Below are 20,361 nucleotides of genomic sequence, written 5' to 3'. Positions count from 1 at the left end.
TTTTAGAGAGGAGTTTAATATTTACATAAATATAGATGTTTATAATATTTCATATGATATATGCCTATGTATAATTATAAAAACATGGGAAAACAACTGGAGAGACCATTCTAATTGGTGCTGGTAGATTATAGAAAAATCGGGAATGTGTGATTGTTGGAATATCAGGATAGAAGCCATAACTTTATCTCAAAGTTTTATCTTTTAAATTGTTTTTCCATCATTTGAAGACAATGTGATTTCATGTGACTTAAAAATAAAAACAACTACCACAATAATTTGCTATTGACATTCTTAGCTTCACAATGAAGATCCTAGACAGTTGGAGTTTCTTTGAATGTCAGCTGAAAGAATGCTTTCGTGTGCTTTTAAGAGAATTTTTTCAACCTTCTTCAATTTAACTCATATAGAAACATTTTTGGAGGAACATATCTGGGTGATTTGGAATGCAGAATTGATTCCTGCCCTAAGAAGTTTTTTTTGACAGGTATAGTTGGGGAAATAATTCAACCAGCAAGTGTCAGGGAGACTGGCAGATCCTACAAGAAAGGTATTCACTGAATGCTGTAGGAACATTAAGATGAGCAACAGTACCTCATATCCTGGTCACGACCTAAGGATTTACTGTATCATGTACAGATAACAAAAATAAGAAATGTTTTGGGGGTTTGGGGAAAATACTGAGATGTGTATGTGTGTGTGTGTGTGTATAGTGCAGACAAAAAATTGAAATTTTCTGTTAGGCACAATCACTAGCATGTGTTTTGATCACCCCAGATTCCCCATCTACAAAATGAGAGAACTACATTTATTGTTTTCTAAAGATCATGTCATTAAATTATAGTTGTAAGAGTAGCACAAAAAAAATAAAAAAAGGTTGGAAAACATATTCATCTTTTTTGTTCTGAAATATCTCCGATATAGAGAGTGTACATCTACCAAACTGGTCATATGGGTAGCATGTGCCTCAAACCCCTGGAAGGTGACTTGTATCTTCTAATTTTTGCAGAAATTGAAAAAGAAAGTTGTGGTGATCCTGGTACACCCTTATATGGAATTAGAGAAGGCGATGGATTTTCTAATCGTGATGTTTTAAGGTTCGAATGCCAGTTTGGGTTTGAATTAATTGGAGAGAAATCCATTGTTTGTCAAGAGAATAACCAATGGTCTGCAAACATACCCATCTGTATCTGTGAGTACCAAATGCTTTGCTTTCAGATAGCATATGTTACCCTGTCCTTGCATATAATTGCTTTTGTAATTAATTGCAAAGAGCTGGAACCGTGTAATTATTTTTGAACGAGTAGCACTTTGTGATACTATCTTTAACAAGTATGCTTATGCCAAATTATAAATTTCATTAAAGATTTAAATAAAGTTAACATAGTTCACTTGGTAATTGCAAAGTATATGTTACATGTGTTCTTATAATGTTTTATTGGTGGCATTTTATACTTTATAGATAACATACTTCTTACAGAAATTATACATCTGAGCTAATTCTAGTAGATTCATTTATTTTAACAAGATAGTATATGCTTATTTTCGATCATAAGCACTTAAAATATTTAAAGCTTATATTCTATGTATAATACATTAACTTATTTTTTTGCTTGTAGATGCTCACATTAATACATGCTCTCTGCCATTTATTTATATTGCACAGGGAAAAATTCATTAATGTTTATGATATAGAGTATGCTTGGATTAAAAGAATATGTTTCTTTAAATACATTAAAACATTGCAATTTAACTACAACAAAAATATAATTTATATTATCTATTGATGCGCTTTCAGTTTCAGCTAAATACCAACAAAACAAATGAAACTTATCAGTTATAGGTGTAATATTGAAAATTTTGCATCTGGGCTTTGAATATTCACAAATGGTAACATATAAAGCCAATACTCATGAAAATAAAAATAATTTTCTGGTTTTCAAATTTAAGATATTTCATCTGTATCTAACTTACAATGTTTTTCATTTGTGAAAACTTTCATTCTCTAAAAGGCACAAACTTTACTTCAATGTTTAACTGTTTTTTTTTTTTAAAGTAGCCTCTTTCAAGACCTACATTCATCTCCGTTACAATATGTGCTGCAAAACATGTATTTTCTTTTATTGGAAATGTTGCTTATTTAACAATTTAAAATTATTTCACATTTTTAAAAGTAACAGAACTTTTAAAGAGACTAGAGGTCATTTTCTAATAGGTATTTTTGCATGGTTAAAAAGAGAAAAATAGAATCAAATACCAAGTAAGCACTATTGTTTCTCAGGATACTGTCTGGATACGTATTGCCATGATACCTAATCTCACGTTTTAGCAACGTGAGTATTTTTTGAATGTGGCAGAAATTACCCCAATTAAAATATGTTTTGGGAGCTCTTTAGAAAATGTAGGAGAGGAAGAGTGCATATAACCCCTCTCCTTTTAGGGCCAGTGTTCATCCCTGACCAAGATCACCTTGTGAAGTTTCTACCGAGCCAGGGGATGTAGCTCAGTGGTAGAGCGCATGCTTCGCATGTGAGGTTTCTACGGTAAGAGAAGAAAATGTATTAGGAGAGTTTGATTGGATTCTCTTAGCATTATATAGTAGTAATACTTCGAAAGACTTAAAGATCCTTAATTCTAGGTGTTCTTCCAAGGAGACAATTTTGTGTACTATTGGAGAATCTATTAATACAATATACCACATCAAAAATGAAATTATTTTTTTAAATTTTATTTTATTTTTTCAGTGTTCCAAGATTCATTGTTTACATATCACAGCCAGTGCTCCATGAAATACATTCTCTTCTTAATACCCCCCACCAGGAAACTGTTTTTAGTCCTTTTTAAGTCATTTTAAGAGGTATTAAAATACATTTAATACAATATTTAAAATAATGCTGACTAAAACAAATTTAAACTCCTGAAAATCTGGAAGACACTTTTTTTTTACTATTTTAAAAGTAAGTAGGCCCTGCAACTTGCTATATGATAAATACGTAGCAATTAATAGTTTTCTATACACCAATAGCTAATTTGAAAATGTAATAGAAAGCTAATTTATTCAGAAAAGTAAAATTGTAAAATATGTGGAAATAATTCTTGCATAAACCCATATAACCTATAGAAAATTACAAACTTATTCAGAAAATAATATTTTATGAGAAAAACATAGGTAGATGCCATATTCCTGAATAAGAACACATTATATTATTACATTATAATAAATGTGAATTATATGAATATTGCTTTGAAAGTTCAATAAAAATCCTAACATAATTTATCTGGGGACACACATTCTTTAGGAATGTATTGACATGCTGCTAGGTTTAAAAAAAAAAAAAAGTAGAATTGATGTGAGAATTTTTTAAAAGAAAAGTGCTTAAGTGGCCTTCAAAGTATCATATTAAGTTGCTGCCATAAAATTAGTGTGATACTCACAGAAATATAACCCTGGATCAAAGGAAGTGTCATTAAAAACTGTCTAATATAACAAAGGGTTTAGAATAGAGATCATTTAGATCAGAGATTAACAAAATAAGGTCTTTGGGACAAATGTAGCCTGAAGCCTAATTTGGTAAAGTTTTATTGGAACATAACTGTGTGTTTTCATTTACCTATTGCACATGGCTGATATCCTGCTACTGCGGCAGTGTTAAGTAGTTGCAAAAGAGACGATGTGGTTTGTAAAGCCAAAGCATTTACCATCGGTTCCTTTACGGAAGGTTTGCGGACCCTGTCTTTAAGTCAAAGGCAGTAGAATCAAATGATTCCAGGATGCAGGCAGGTAAAGGTGTGAAAGGAATAGGACGAGGTAGGTATGCACCCATGATGGAAGTGGTGGGGATCTGGAGTGCATTAACTTTTTCAAAGAAGCTAGAATTCCTGACTTTTTCCCCTCAAATGTGAAGTAGGACGATTTTAAAATGTGATTTCAAATTTTTGTACAGGCACAAGCAAAAATCATACCAGACACATTTGCAGTCTGGATGCAGCCCAATGGCTATCAGTTTCCAAGACCTGGTGTTAACTCCTAGCATCATTCCATACAGAAGAAGCAAACTTAGGTTAGAAATTACATTTAAAATGATAAAAAATTATACATATATAGTAATAAACAACTGATTATATATATATATATATATATATATATAATTCCTATCATTCTTTTACATATGTCACATATTTTACACACATATATATAGGTATGGTTACATTTTGTCTTTATATTTCTGTAACTAGAGACCTTTGTTTTTTACCCTTTTTCTACTTCCTAAATGTTCTGTTGATCCTTTAGCTCAGATGTTTTTAAAAGTTAAAAGAAAACTGAGGGGAGGGGTCCAGCAGGGGCAGGGAGAGACTTCATCTTAGTAAGATGTGAAAGTTTGTCTTTCTAGTGTTAGCAACTAGTGGTGATAGCTATAAAAGCTAATTTGTCTTCTTATCTGTGTTTTAAACTCTGAGAGCCATGGCAGGAATGAACCTTACCTAAGCACCAACCTCTCTCCAAGTTTTGTCTGGGCTACAACATCCTAGTTCTATTAATATCTGCATAATATTTTTTGTCTTCAATCATTTCCTGAGGCTTCTTGCTTTATATGAAAATCTCTAAATATTTTACCAATTTTCTTTCTTAAGCATAGAAACAAAAACTTTGTATAGAACGCCAACACAAATATGATAAATGTCAAAATAAATTGCCTTTATTACTCCCATGACATTTTCTTGCATATTTAAGCATACAGTCACCCAAAGTAACAGTTTGCCTCTTTTAATATGTGAATATGGTAACATTTTTTTCTGTTTAATAACTTACATTTTTTAATATTATTTTTTCAACCTGCTGATTGATTACCATAGTTGTGGCAAAATAATGTATAATAAGAATAAAATATAATAAGTAAATAAGGGTAAAGTTTAATAAGGATATGGCAAAATAAGGTAGAATATTACTTTTGAAAATTTGTTGTATTTTACAATCTTATTTTAACAGTTCCTTGTCTGTCTAACTTTACTGCACCAATGGGAACAGTGCTTTCTCCTGATTACCCAGAAGGGTATGGAAATAATTTAAACTGCATCTGGACAATAATCTCTGATCCAGGGAGCCGGATTCATCTTTCTTTTAATGACTTTGATCTGGAATCTCAGTTTGACTTCCTTGCTGTTAAAGATGGTGACTCTCCAGACTCCCCAATTCTTGGGACCTTTACTGGGGCTGAGGTGCCTTCCCATCTTACCAGTAATAGTCATATACTGCGATTGGAATTTCAAGCGGACCATTCAATGTCGGGACGTGGCTTTAACATCACTTATAACAGTAAGTTTATTTTTTCCGTAAAACATATTTCTACAATGTAGAGCTAGAAAGGAATCACATAAACCAGCTCTCTTCCTCCACAGAACAGGAAACTTGAACAAATCGTATATATGTATAAAATTGTGCCAGGGAGTCATTTAGTTCTTGATTTCCAACCATATTTTACTCCCAGTTGTGTCATTTCTCTGTTTGTGAGAAGCCCGATATTAAGGAAATCTACTATATATCATATACTTTGCTCCATTATTGGTATGCAAACATATAGATGAGAGAAATCTTTCTTTCAAAATATTCATAAACTGGGGCACCTTAACATCTTATTTAATTGTGTTTATTATATTGCTTCCTTTTGAGATTTCTTTACGTTAAATAACCTTATCCAGATAAGAGTTAAATAACTCTTACCTATCACTCATATTCTTTGTATTTTTCTGAAAAAAAAAAAAAAAAAAAGGTTTGAATATAGCAAAAAAAAAAAAAAAGAATCACATGAAGGAGAAAACATCTTAGTGTATTTACACCCTTACATATTAATGCTTCTGTTTGCAAATGTTTCTAAAGCCATAGAATGAATACTAGTGACTCTCTGTTTTTTTCTTCCTTGATGCTACCACACTGTCAGATATTGACCAACTTGATGAGTTTATATTTGTGTCATATAACAAAAGGATTATAGTTTCCTGCATTTAAAAAAAAAAAATGGCATCTCTAACCTCCACCCCCACTCATTCAGTGCTGAGCTTTGGTTATTAGTAACAAAAAGCAATTACTGCCTTTTCAAAGTGTCACTGGTGGTGAAGTTGTCAACATGTAATTGCACATCATTAAAGTTAAATTAGCTGTGACATGTGTCATGCAAACTGTTGTATAAAATAGTTGCTTCATCTGAAAGTCCTTTAAACAATACTTCATTTATATGTATAAAGGTATGCATATATACACATATATTTATGCACTTATCCATCTAAATTTTCATTTTATCTTAAACACATATAATTTTTAACTTTAATGTTTATGGTACCTTCAGGATATTATGGAAATATGCCTCCTTGTTTCTTGTTCTGTTTCTCAGTAAATAATATAATCCATCATATGCAAATTCTTATATTTAATGTTTTCTACTGAAATTATATTTTTCTGAAATAAATACCTACCAGGCATTATATTAGGAACAACAAGGCTTAATCAATTGAGGTTTTTGGCACACACAAAAAAATAATAATTAGAAAAAAAACAGTATACCTACAAAATATATTTTGTATATTTTAGAAGTTACTTTAATGTTCTTTTATACTGTTTAACTTAAAAATGAGGAGAATGAATAATAAAGCTTATATAATTTATGAATAATATCAAAGGGATGATTAGTGAGAGACTTTAAAATTACTTCCTGTACTTATGTAGCATGAATATAGAAATAATTGTAAATACCTCATAACTATGTTGTACACATTCAGACTTTGCTATTTAAATGTTCTTTCATTTATCTCATAATAATTTAAATATTTATGGTACATACTTGGTCATCCAGATGAATAAAGAGAACAATTTGGAGGACTCATGTAATCTATAATTTTGAAAGATTAAAATTTGCACATCGTCCCTATACTTCTGCTACTTGCTAAAGATTGGCTAAATATATCCTGGCAGACACAAAATAAAATAAAGTGGCCCTGAATTCAAGAACTCACGTTCTTTTGAGACCTGAGATGAAAACCCAAGATACAGTGTTGTTGAGAAAAAATTAGAAGTCAGAGTGAGGGATACATTTCAATCCGATCTCTATGACCTGAGGCCAGCTACTTATCTTTTTATGAATCTCATATTACTCTTTAGAGCTGTAAATGTTAAATTAGATTATAACTTTTCCAAAGCTTCTTTCACTGCCTCAAACATGGTAATTGCAAGACTTAGCTCCCTTCCCTTTTTCTAGATGGCAGAAAATAGATGACAAATGGAAAATTATAAAGAAATTTTAAGACTTTCATACCAGTTTGAAACTTTTCACTATAACTTCACAAGACTGTCTCTCCATTCAAAAGACTGAATCATAAGAAAAGCTTGCAAAGAGATGTAGTCAGCGTGCTCTGTATTCAGAATAATTGGAATTCTGACTGGTTTATAGTGGTAATTTTTACCCAGCCAAAGCCTAAAAGCCTAATGATCTCCAGAAATAGGCAGAAGCAGTTCTATTTTGAAGTGTAATCTAGAGTATAATTCATATTTTAAAAGTCACACCTATTTACACCATAGGCAAACAGGTAGGGTCAAAGGAGAGCCACCAATTCTTTTTTTTTTTTTTTTTTTTAATAAATAAAGGCTGTTCTAGAAATAAGCATAACTTTTCTCAAAATCAATTTTTCTCAATGCAAATATATAAGGGTTCGTCTCATACTGCCTGTTTGTGTGTTTTTGTTTGTTTGCTCTTCTCAAGCATTTGGACATAACGAGTGTCCTGATCCAGGAATACCAATCAATGCACGGCGGTTTGGGGACAACTTTCAATTAGGAAGTTCAATTTCAGTTATTTGTGAAGAAGGATTTATTAAAACCCAGGGAACAGAAACAATTACGTGTATACTTATGGATGGAAAAGTAATGTGGAGTGGACCCATTCCAAGATGTGGAGGTAAGTGAAATGGCCAGGGAAAATTATAACCCCATCATAATTGTGCACTAGAACCCATCACAGGGAATGCACCATTTACCAGGACTATAGTAATCCTTATGATAAAATATTATTTGATAATGTACATTAGGCATATTTAGTGAAGCAAATTACACTTAGTGTTTCAGGTTAAAATAAATTTTTAGAAATCTTTTTAGAAGTCCCCTTTAAAGAAAGGAACTCTTACCAAAAGATATACTTTAATAAATGGTAAATTGTGGTTGTATGTAGATATTCTCCTTATAGAGTTATAGTTTAGTATGCCTTATAGTTTCTAGTCATCCTCTTTCATGGGATTTGAACTATTCACAGTTTAAACATTTAGTTTTCAAAAATGTGTTAATAACAGGACACCTGGGTGGCTCAGTCGGTTGAGCGTACAACTCTTGGTTTCAACTCAGGTCAGGATCTCAGGGTTGTGAGATCAAGCTCGGGCCAGGCTCCTTATTCAGTGGGAAGTTTGTCTGAGATTCTCTCACTCTCTCTGCCCCTTCCTCCAGCACTCACTTGCTCTCTCTCTCTTTGTCTCTCAAATAAATCTTTAAAAAAAAATGTTAACAATGATTAATTGAAATAAATAAATTTATTCTAGAGCAACCATTATTTAAAATGTATAATTTTTGTGGGCATAGTTTGCTAAACACTTTTCTTCAGTTTTGATTTGTTCAATAAGATATAGTTAAGAAAGTTCAGGGCAATATATACATGTATGTAATGTGTGTATGTGTTTGTGTGCAGTATGTGTATATGCAATGTTTAAAAGTTTATATCTTTGAATATAGACACTCCTATAAAGTCACAAATTATATTGGAAAAGAAAAGATGATCCTACTTAAAAATAAAATATATCAAGTATAGTGTTTCAATTTAGAATCTTTAGGAATGTGTGTATGGGGTGTGGAGCTTCAATTTAGAATTGTCACAATATAGGGTGCCTGGGTGGCTCAGTTAAACTTATGCCTTCAGCTCAGGTCATGATCCCAGCGCCATGGTTTAAGCCCCAAGTTGGGCTCCCTAATTACCAGGGAGCCAGCTTCTCCCACTGCTTCTCTTCTGCTGGTGTGAGTTCTTTCTCTCTGTCTCTCTTTCTCTCTCCCTTTCTCTCTCTCATGCTCACTCTAATCCTCTCTCTCTCAAATTAATAAAATCTTAAAAAAAAATTGTCACAATAAGAATTAACTTTCTGTATTGTGCTTTTCTCCTTCCACAGCAGTACCTAAGACTACATATGTTTTTTTATTTAGAGAGATATGGAAGAACTTTTACTAAGGAATAGATAGATGAACCAGAGCCATGAAACCCTTTAATAGATCACCATGCAATAATTAGGTGATGATTTTTAAATAGTTTCTTCTTTTTCTTGCTTTCCCAATTTTTCTTTTTACCTGTGTCCAAACTCTTAATGAAAACCTTTTTTGTCTTTTTTTTTCAATTTCTAGGTGATAAATAGAGAATATTTAATATATAATTTTCAGAAATATAACAGACTTCATTGACTAATATAGCCATTACCTATAAATGCTGCCATTCATTGAGTTGAACATTTTCAGAATGTCCTGTAATGAACTAACCCAGACCATGCGATTACGTTTTCCTATTATCCCCTTCAATTAGCACTTCCCTCTTCTACTAATCACTTTCTCATTTGTTGTATCAGGGGGCTGAACTAGATGACTTCATGGGTTTTTTTCCCAAACCCCAAATGTTATGGGCTACGCTGGCCATAGTTATGACTGTGCTATTATGTTAAAATAATAATAATAATAATAGAATTGCACAGTAAAGGCGGAAATAAAAAAAATGTAAAGTAATGTTCATTTTTTTTCCCCATTATACTTTGCCCCTGAGCTCACTAATTTTTTTAATCATAGTTCCTGACCCGAATTTGGGGAGTCAGTCAGGAAAGCCTACATTAGTATTTGAAAGAAAGTAGGAGATGGGAGAAATTTTGTTTCAGGCAGAGGAAAGGTTACTGGTTTGATGTGCTGGAGTGGAGGATAGAGGGTCAGGGGTTCGATGAATAATCAGAGGGGCACAGAGCATGGCATGCTTTGTAAATGATGTTAAATGGATTAAAATTATCCTGTGACCAGCAGAAAGTCATTCCAGCTGAGAAGTGACATGCTCCCGCCTCTCCCCTGGGAGTTGTATACAGTCCCATGGACAGATGCAGAGACCTTTTCTGAGGAATTGTTGAATCTGGTTGGATCCTCCCCTGCCTAATTTGGGTGTTGGTTTAGAAGTAGCTTGTTTCCTAGCTGAATGAGGAGGTGAAAATAAACTGGACATCAACAAATCATTTTGTTGATTTAGCTCTGAAGGGATCCTAAAGAGAGCTTTGTGAAGTTTCTAAAGGAAAAGATTTATTTTTCTTTCTTTCTTTTTCTTTTTTTTTTTTTTTTCTTTTTTTCTTTCTGGATGTGTGAGTGAAGTTACATATACTTGGCTCACCTGCCAGTTTCTGGATCTAACCCCAATGTGGGAACTGGGTCCTTAGCTAAGGATAAGGTTAGAGACAGGGAAGGCAGAATCGGAGTGGGCTGGAAGCCATCTTACAGTGGGGCTTGTCAGGTCACCTGTCACTTCCCAGGCCATGTTGCAAGGCAGTTTCCATCCAATAAAGCAGACCATTGTCAACTCCTATATAACTCACTCTGGCGAGTTTAATTTCTGAGACTCTAAGTAAGGTTTGTAAGGGTTTCTTTTGTTTTAGTTTTGCCTCAGTTCTACTTAGACATAAACAACAAAAGCCTGAGACTAGCTGAGGAAAGCTGCTGCTTCTTCTTCACTAATGTGTTCTTTTGGGGTTGTTGTGATGGGTCCATAATCAAAGGAGCGAGACTGATACAAAGCAAAGGTCAAGCAAAGCTTCATTTTGCGCCAAGCATTGAGAATCAAATCCACCAGATGGGGTCGCCTCTTACAGAGAGGGTGACCCCTCCCTACCTTACCGACTACCTTTTAAAGGGCAAGGGCCATGTGGTTGAGCCTGGCCACACAGGCTCACAGAGGTGGCCAGTGAGATTGCAACACACAGAGAAAGCTGCACAGTCATGCTAGGTCATGCACAAGTTACCAACTGAATCACAATTTACCCTATAGTAGATATTTGAACTAGCCTATCACCTTGGTCAGAATTGGCACCCAAAAGGCCCCCAAAAGGCAGGGCCCACACTCCTTGGTAGTTAGGGAGACAGTATGTGTGCCCCACTGATTGGATGTCTCCACCTGGCCTGACCCGCCCTTGTATTTGGGCTTTGTTACCTGGAACTGGTTTCCTGGAGTTGCTATTAAGTAAGTCCCCTGGCGGTTGGGTGGGGGTTGGGGGAGCGGTTTAAGTTTTACTGCATAAACAACAAAATGACTGTTCCACCAGGATAAAGCTGCTTTGGCTAAATAGGCCCTTACAGTTGATCTGTTTTTAAACACCCTTCTCCCTCCACCATTCCCCAAGCTGCCAACAGCCATTCCCACTGACACACACAAAAACCTATGTCTGAAAGCCCTCTCTGCCTGTCTTCTTCATCCATTAGACTTCCATACTTTGATAGAAAAGTTTTGCTTTTTATTGAAATTTCTCTTTTAGGGCACTATCACAGCCTACAATTTAGGCTTCATGTTTTAGCTAATTTTTTTTATCATTATATTAAATATTTGATATGGATAAAATACATACATGCATATGTTCTGATTAATACAGATAACTATTTCTATTTTAGTCCATTAACATAAAACCTTACCAAATTAAATGCATTGTTAAAAGTTACTCGGATGTATGGATTGCTGTGTTAAAATTAGAAAGTGGTAGTTGCTTGTTTCAATCAGGATTTATAGAGCAAAGGAAGTCAGTATAAAGTGTTTCCATAACAAAACACAAAGCTTTAACCTCTTTAAAGATTTTCCTCTCCCTCCACACCCCACCCCCATCTACTTCAGTTGTTTAGAAGGTTAGGTATATTGACAAATTAGTAATTCACCCACATCAACCAGTCTTCAACCCTAAAACTGTGGAAAATCTTTGAAGAAAAAAATGAAAGGAAATGTTTTATCAGTCTTGGTCCTTGAATAAGGATTGGTGAGAGGAAAGGGAGAAATGAGATCATAATTTGTTGCAGTTCTATGATCCCAGAGCTGAACTTGGATTCATTTCAGGTAGCTTAAATGCAATTGTTGAACAGAATTGGGTTATACATTTTATTCACTGACCTGAAGTTCACCACTGATGCATTAACTAAGGATAGATTTAGGCTATCTTTGTGAAAATTTGAACCTCTTTCTCTAGAATGGGTTGATCAAATTTACCCATGAGGAAGAAAGATTAGAGACAATCGAAAGCCTTGCAGTCTCTCAGTTTTGCTAATGGAAAGCAAACTACTATAATTACTATAATCAGCATTGAAATCATTCACTTTGAATTCCACAAACTGTTCCCCTAACTCAATTTAGTGACAATCAATGACTTCTTCACTTACACTTAGACTGTCACCTGAATATAACTGGCTGTATGTAGGGCCAGTCTCTGCATGGTGTCTCCTTCAAAGATATATCCTACAGCCATGAATAGTGTAGATGGTTATCATAGGTCTACTTTAATGGTCTGACATAGGGATTTTCATGATGTGCCATGAAAGCTTCCTAAAAATCCTCTTCCTCTGTCTCCATCAGTTTCCCACTCGTAATAGCTGCATAAACACTCTCCCTCTTTTGCCCTGTGGTCCCCTTAAGACCCCTCTTGGCCTCACATTCATTTATTTTTCCACATAGCCCAAACCCCTGTTGGGTACCTGTGAGCCTCCTCACTGAATTCAACCCTCAGGAAGTGCAGTTTTCTTTTCAGAATATTTTCTCTTGGATTTTCTTCTTTCCATACTCTCTTTCTTTCTCCTAACATGATCAGAATTTCTCTCAGGAGCCGCTGAGGGCATTGTGAGGCTGACTGTTTCCTTCAAAGTCCTTTCTTTCTACCAGCCTAGGTGCTTATAAATTTGGAAAAGGGGGAAAAGGAGCTCAACATTACTGTGTTTGGATTTATTTCTCTATTCACCTGGATGCATGAAAGTATCTTCTGAAATATGGGTCCGATGTTGCTTTGCCTTCATTGTCTCAAGGGGGTACTGTGCGACTAGATTTCCTTCACTGTACAAAGCAATGCAAACTGGAGCCATCCCTAAAACTCAAATCCTAGAATCCGTTTTCTCAGTAATCCCAGAACATTTCTAGTTTCCGGAATGTTCCTTGTGAACATTCTGAATATTCTGCTATATAGAAGACAAAATTCAAGGTATAATATTTGAATCAGAGAGGTTTCCTTATTGGGCTTTGGGAAACTCCCTGGTCTCTGGCCACCATATTCTGCTGGTCCAAATGCCAGCTCCAAAATGTTGAGACATGCCTGCCTTATTGTCTGTACCTCAAATGATCTGAGCATCATTGGATTCATGAGTCCCAGAGTCCCTGTGTGACTCAGCTGGTTAAGTGTCTGCCTTCGGCTCAGGTCATGATCTCAAGGTCCTGAAATTGAGCCCACTTCAGGCTCCATGCTCAGTGAGGCATCTGCTTCTCCTTCTACTCCTCTCCCCCTGCTCATCATCATCTCTCTCTCTCTCAAAAAAAAAAAAAAAGGTACAGATCTATATACAGATATACTATATAAATATATATGTACTATATAGCTATATATATATATATACTATATAGATTTATCTCTCTATATAGAGGTAGATATATATATAGATATATATTCATGAGTTCATGAATCTCTGTAGTAGGGTTCATGTGCATGGTCATTTGGTCTATTGGCTGTAAGTCCACTATAACCTGAACTTGTAATATACAGGTGCTTCTGATCCTGCCATCTGTTCGTACTTTTCCCTATTGGATGTCTTGTTTTTAAACATTTATAAAGAGATTACTACATACCCAGAAAATGCCATTCTGGCGTTTGCACTCAGCTCAGATTCTTTTGTATATTCATGTTCTCCAGGGTGGTGAGCCTGACTGCCATTAGATGGTGGTTTTGATGGATCTGTGTCCACAAATATTACCTAATGCCCTTTGCTATAGATCAGGAGTCATAACTTCAAATGCTTACAAGAGCAATACAATAACAGAAGCAAATTAGAGGGGCTACATAGGACAAACTGTCCTCCTAAGGGCAAGGTGTGATTTCTCACTTTTCATAGAGACATGATTACAAGTAAATATTTCTCTATTTAATATCAATAATAATAATAATAAATAATACAAGAATGATGTCATTGACAACTGATGACATTATTCCCATTGGCCCTCACAGTTCCGTCATGCCCCCTAGAAAAGAACATTTTCCAAGATGAAAATGGCTTGAACTAGTGATTACTAAGGTCCCTTTAATTTGAAATCCAACAGTAGCAATCAATCACTTGGGGAGTGTGCCAGGCCAATGGAGCAGGTCAGAAGATATATATCAACCTCTCCATTTTGAGAAAGGATTCCAGTGTCACAGGAAATTTGGACTTACCCAAGAACCACTTTCCAGATTGCTATACCATGTTTTGAGTTCCTTCTTTTTTGTGAATTTGTGTAACATTATTCAAGTCCAATCCTCTAGCACCTAAAGAAGCTGGAACATCCTATTCCATGAATAAAGCACTCTCCCCAGATTGTCATTTCAATCTAGACTAGTGTCTATAATGTCCTTTTGTCTTCTCATTGGTATTGTGCTTGTGTCTGATTCTTTTTCACCTTTTGGCACTACATTTTTTTATTTCTAATAATTTAGCTGCTCATAGGGTTCAGTTGTGTGGTATGATTGGATTCAGGTGGACTCAGGAACTATGCAAGTTATTCAGGAAGCATCAATAAATAAGAGAGATGTTTGCTTTTTTTTTTTTTTTAAGAGTTAAGACATGAAAATTTTATGAAGTACAGTAAATAGAAAGCTTCCCAAATACCTTTCTAAGCCATCTCTTCCCCTATCCTCCCATTGAAGGGAATGGCTACATGTAAAAATCATCATCCCCACCATCATCATCTCTCTCCCTCATGCTTACAGTCACAGTCCTATCATCACTAAGCTGTTCTCCATCTTTCTATTTTCCCTGTCTCAGCCCCATGCCCTTGCTTACACGTATGTAGCCCCTTAGACTAACACAAGACCTACTCATTCCACTGTGCTCTGCGCCCAGAAAGATTAGTTCATCCCATTCTAATAATTTCAGTTGAGATTTTTTCTCCTTGGAAGGTTGTTAAATACAGTTCTCTACCTCATTATAAGAAATTATGCATTAGTTTAAAAAAATGAATAAGGAGAAAGATCAAGTTTTTGACATATCTTTTCAAGCTATTCTCTGGGTTGCATATCTACTTTATAAATGCCTGCTTCCGTATTTGCCAGTAATAAACCAGCCACCAAATCCCAAAAGATCTTGAAAAAGATACCATGCCATGAGACTTAGAATAAAACAAGAAAGCTCTCTTTCTAGGTGTCAAGAAGTGAGTGCTAAGTCATCTAGAGTTTTCTGTTTTAGAAAGCAAAACAGTTGGACATAAATTAAATCTCCTATCTTTGTTGCAGTCATAGAAAGAAACTGTTCCTGGGTATGAGGATTTATTATTCATTGGTGAATGTCACTTTTTTAAAGCTACTGAACTCGACTCTTATAGACTGAAAGATGAGAAGGATTTATTTACAGACCAAAAATGAGAGTTGGGTTAAAATGTATTTGATATTTTGTTATAAGTACATACCATTTACTTTTAAAAATCTAATGTTTCTTAATACTTTAAAATTATTATTATTTAACTATTTAGGGAAAAATAAGTTAAACATTCTAAAAATTGTATGCTTTATTAAATTTCATTTTATTAAATGTACGACTCAGACTCATTTTAGGCTCTCTTCCTGGTTTCTCCTCACCTCAATGATCTCTGTATGTTCCAGAGCTAGGACTTGAATATTTTCCCCCTCTCTATTTCTACTCATTCTATGGGTAATTGTCACCCAGTCTCTAACATTAAATAATATCTGTGTGCTGATGTCTCTCAAATTTACATCACCAGTCTAGTTCCTTGCCCTGAAGTCCAGAGTCTTACATTCAACTTCCTACTCAACATCTCCCCATAATGTTTAATAGGCATCTCAAACTTAACCTGTCCAAAACTGATCTGCTCTCCCTCTGTCACTCCAAACTTGATACTGTCACAGACTTTCACCATCATCATTAATAGCACTCCATTCTTCCAGTAATTCAGACCAAAACTCTTGGAGTAATTTCTGATACCTTTCTTTCTGTTATAACCATACACAGTCCATCAGGAAAAAACATGTTAGTTCTACCTTTGAAATATATTCAGAACTCATCTAGTTCTTACTTCCTCCTCTGCTGACATCCTGGTCCCAGAAACCATCCTCTCTGGCCCAAATTACTGCAAAAGCCTCCTAACTGGTCTCACTGTTTCTACCCTTGTCCCTATTCAGTTCTGTAGAAAATAATTTGTTGTCCCAGTCACCTGTGCCCATTGATTAATATCTTCTTAGTCATTTCTCCACTGGGACTCAGAAGGGTTCTGATGCATGTACACTATCTGTATCTCTCTTTATTTTTACCTGGGTTTTAACTCCCCTGCTCTCTCTTCTATAGCTAGCAATGCCCTCTTTGATCTAAAGCAATCCCTTCAACAAAAATGGAAATAGAATATTGGCCTTCTGGATTACATGGTCATGTTCTTGAATATAATTAGGATATAATACATTCATTGGTCTGCTTTATAGATAAAGAGGATTACATTTAATGAAATACACTGGAAGAGTCAGATGAATGCTATTGGCTCAAAGCTGTCGATTTAATTAAGACACTAAGTTAAGACTAACTGAAAGAGAAGTTCCCCTTCCTTGTGGAGACTCATAATATCCAATAATATTATAATTGTAACTTTCTGGGCTGACATGAAAAACTTTGGGAGCAAAATGACTGACAAAGTATAGAGGAAAATTTTCTTATTGCTTTGGTATTGGTAACTTAGATACCCAGCTAAGGAGAAAAAATTCTCAATACCCAATATATAAAATAATAACAATAATAAATCGAAGTCCAGATGCCCCTTTCATGGCTAATTGTGTTCTAACTGATTCATCTCTCTCAATCATAATCTCAGGTACCCAACCTCTGATTTATATAAGCAGCAAAAAGAAAGGGAAATCAAGATCTAGATCTATCTACCTATCATCTGTCATCTACTTACCTGTCAATCTATCTGAAACCATTGAAGTCAAAGTTATTCAGTTTTTCATTTATCTCCCTATAGGAAGGAGGATACTAGTCTTTTTCTCTGCAAGCCAACCTGAGGGGGAGGGCTTCAGAAGAATCCTTCATAGAGAATGGAGTTGTCTGGCAGAAAGAGGAATGAGAATCCCCAGATAGATATTTGATTATACAGTGTAGTAGTTGCTGATCTGTCTTCTGTGCTTATTGAGCAAGAGGAAAAAAATTGGTGAAAATTGACAGGTTGAAAAGAAGGAGAACTGTCTAATTCAAACAATTTGGCAAGTCAGTGATGTGAATTTCCTATGTATCAAATGAATACCAAAGAAGGTACCTGAGCCTGACCACCAAGTGAAGGAAAGCCAACAACCTGAGACCATAGGGTATACTTCCAGGGGTGGGAGTAAGGAGGTGACTGGAAAAGGTTGAACTTCTCCAATATCACGGAATTATGCAGTGAGAAGTCACCCTTAATCTGCTCTTGGGCTTTCCAAAAGACTCATTTATTATCATGGAGAGCAAACATTTTCCATATCCAACAAATGGAAAGCATTAGGGAAGAGTCAGGGGTAATGAGGGATATAGCAATAGCCAGGAAAGGACTGACAACACAATCTGTCCCATCCCAGCCCTAAAAGACCACAGGCAAGAAGACATAAAAGAAAGAGGAAGGAGATAAGATGGGGGGAGACTATTCTAAATACTGAAGTGAATAGAGGAATGAATCAGCAAGTACAAGTCCTCGAGCAGCACACTCCTCCCCATTCTCCAAGCCTCTCAGCCAATGCTCAAGGAGGTACCTTGGGTAGATGTGTGGAGAGAATAAGATAAAAAAAAAAATTCGTTTTGGACTGGACCAAGTTTTTTTAGTCCTGAAAGTGATGAGAAGATTAGAGGATCTGTTAAACATTTATTTAAGGAGATGGAGATTTGGCAGTACAGTTTTGAAGGCAATCATCGGAAGGAAGGAAGGAAGGAAGGAAAGGAAGGAAGGGGGAAGGTAAGAAGGGAAGGAAAGAAGGAAGAGAGGGAGGGAGGGATGGAAGGAAAGAAGAAAGGAAGGGAGGAAGGAAGGCAGGGAGGCAGGCGGGAAGGAATATAAGAAGGAAATGATAAAAAGAAACCCATTTCTGTTTTTGTTCCATCAATTTCAGAATGTACATAAAATGTGTACTCAAGCAAGAATTTCTTTGCCCTCAGCAGAGAACTCTCTGCATAACCATGGCTAATTATTTTTCCTACCTCTCTAATGGGATATCTGAGAAAATTCCTTGAGTGAATGGAATAGGACTGGAGTCCCTGGAGAACCCTTTGGAGACAAGGCTGGATCAACATGCCTGATGAACTTTCCCTTTGAGGATAAGGGGTTTTCTCTTGAACTCAATTAGTCTCAAAGGATTGGAAACCCTTCTCATTCACAGACATTGCATTCTCTTTGGAGGCAGTTCTTCTGAGGGAGCAATTAGAGTAACAGTCTGATGCAGAGATCAGAATGTATTTGTGGTTCTCCTTGAGAAAATGTGTATGCATCTAAAAATAGACCCCACTTTTAATTACATGTTTATGTAGTATTAAATTCCATTCTCCTAGAGATCTACCATAGGGAAGCTGATACAGTAGCAATCTGCGGGGTTTTCTCCCACTCTCTGCAGAGCTGAGTCTGGGAGAAGGGATGAAGGGGTTATGGAGATGAAAGATGGCGCAGAGCTGTGATCATTTCTCTGTAACCCTGGCCCTTTAATTTGTGTGTTTCTGGCTTCCTCTTTTTATCCTAGATTCAGACCTGACACATTTCTCATAATTTTCTTTGAAAAATCATCCAGTGTGCTGATGTTAAAGAGAGTCTGTGATTACTTACCACACCTATCCATAAAGCAAGTTCAAAAAGGAGGGACAAGGATAGAACCCTCCTTGTTTGATAATCCCTGAGATGATATCTGAATTTTATCATGCTCAGCTTCCCAGAAAGGCTATCTATCAGAAGGAATGTTAGAATGCTCACTTTTTAAATTCACTTACAGCCAAACCCCTGAGATCAAACTCAGCTCTTCCCATCCCCAACTCCCCTCTGAGCACCTAACTGCCACTTCTCAGATGAAAGAGCATCTCCCACTGTGGAACACTAGAATTCCATAGCATTTTTATTCAAGGGAATTTTATCTGAATACAGTCTGAAGCACTTTTGACTCTTTCATACAGGTCTTAAAACATACTGGGTATTTTGAATTTGTCCCTTCTACTTAAAGTAACACAGAAATGAGTCAGCACTCCAACACAAATTATTTATAACAGACTTTCTTCAGACCTTAGAAAAATAAAAATAGATAAATGAACTATGTCTACTTTATATTTATCAGGTATGCCCTCTTTTTATTGTTAAAAATGGGGGGGGTGGTTTAAACACAGCAATCTGTATTTCACTAACAGATGCAAATTGTGTCTTTATCTCAGGAACCTGAGATATTATCCAGGAAAATCTTAAAGCTACAGACTAGCCATATCTTAGGTTTTGTTAGTGTGGTCTATGGGCTAACAGCAGCAAAATGGCCTGTGAGGTCAGGGGGTGGTGAGGGTTTGTTAACAGTGCAGCTTTCTGGATCCCACCTAAGAACTACTAGAAGTGCGTTCTGGAAATCTGCATTTTAGCAAGTTCCCAGATGCTCACTAGGTTTAAAAGTCTTCAAAAGCAGTTATGACTGCATAAAACCAAAAAGTCCTCTCCTTCCTCCACAAACTATAAGCTTCCAAAACAAAGAACTACTTGACTTTCCCTCCTACTGGTTCATGTTTCTCACTTCCTGTCTCTGTTCTCTGTCCAACTCCTCTTATCTTCTATTCATTTTTTTTAAATTTAAATTTACTTCTGACAAAATCACCTCCAAGAACTCCTTCCTAATGTCTCTAGGATGTTACTTATGACTTCCCTGTGTTTCCAGACAGTCTATCAAGCTCAAGCGTGTACTTGTTCTGCATGTTAGCTATTCCTATATTCTGTGTAGAGTGGGTGTCTCTTGAGGGCAGAAAAAATGTCCTATAGGTTTATTTTTTTTTTAATTTCAGGACCTAGCAGAGTATCTTATATATAGCAGAAACTATATATGAGATGGATTAACAGAAGGAAATAAAACAAAGTTTTA

The 20,361-nt window shown here is 35.6% G+C and overlaps 1 protein-coding gene across 1 annotated transcript in view; it reads left to right on the top strand.

The window, feature by feature from the left end:
- The window catches only part of CSMD3 (CUB and Sushi multiple domains 3), a 1,237,422-nt gene that overhangs the window by 793,135 nt on the left and 423,926 nt on the right, over positions 1 to 20,361 (top strand). The window contains exons 14-16 of the mRNA XM_004743466.3: positions 1,010 to 1,192; positions 4,988 to 5,314; positions 7,749 to 7,943. Coding sequence (XP_004743523.2) covers positions 1,010 to 1,192; positions 4,988 to 5,314; positions 7,749 to 7,943 — 705 coding nt within the window. The remainder of the gene's footprint in view (positions 1 to 1,009; positions 1,193 to 4,987; positions 5,315 to 7,748; positions 7,944 to 20,361) is intronic.

The sequence above is a fragment of the Mustela putorius genome, unplaced genomic scaffold (genome assembly GCF_011764305.1).
Source record: "Mustela putorius furo isolate JIRA1106 unplaced genomic scaffold, ASM1176430v1.1 tig00000228_pilon_pilon_pilon, whole genome shotgun sequence".
In the NCBI taxonomy this organism is placed as follows: Eukaryota; Metazoa; Chordata; class Mammalia; order Carnivora; family Mustelidae; genus Mustela; species Mustela putorius.
This window is presented reverse-complemented; position numbering and strand designations above follow the sequence as displayed.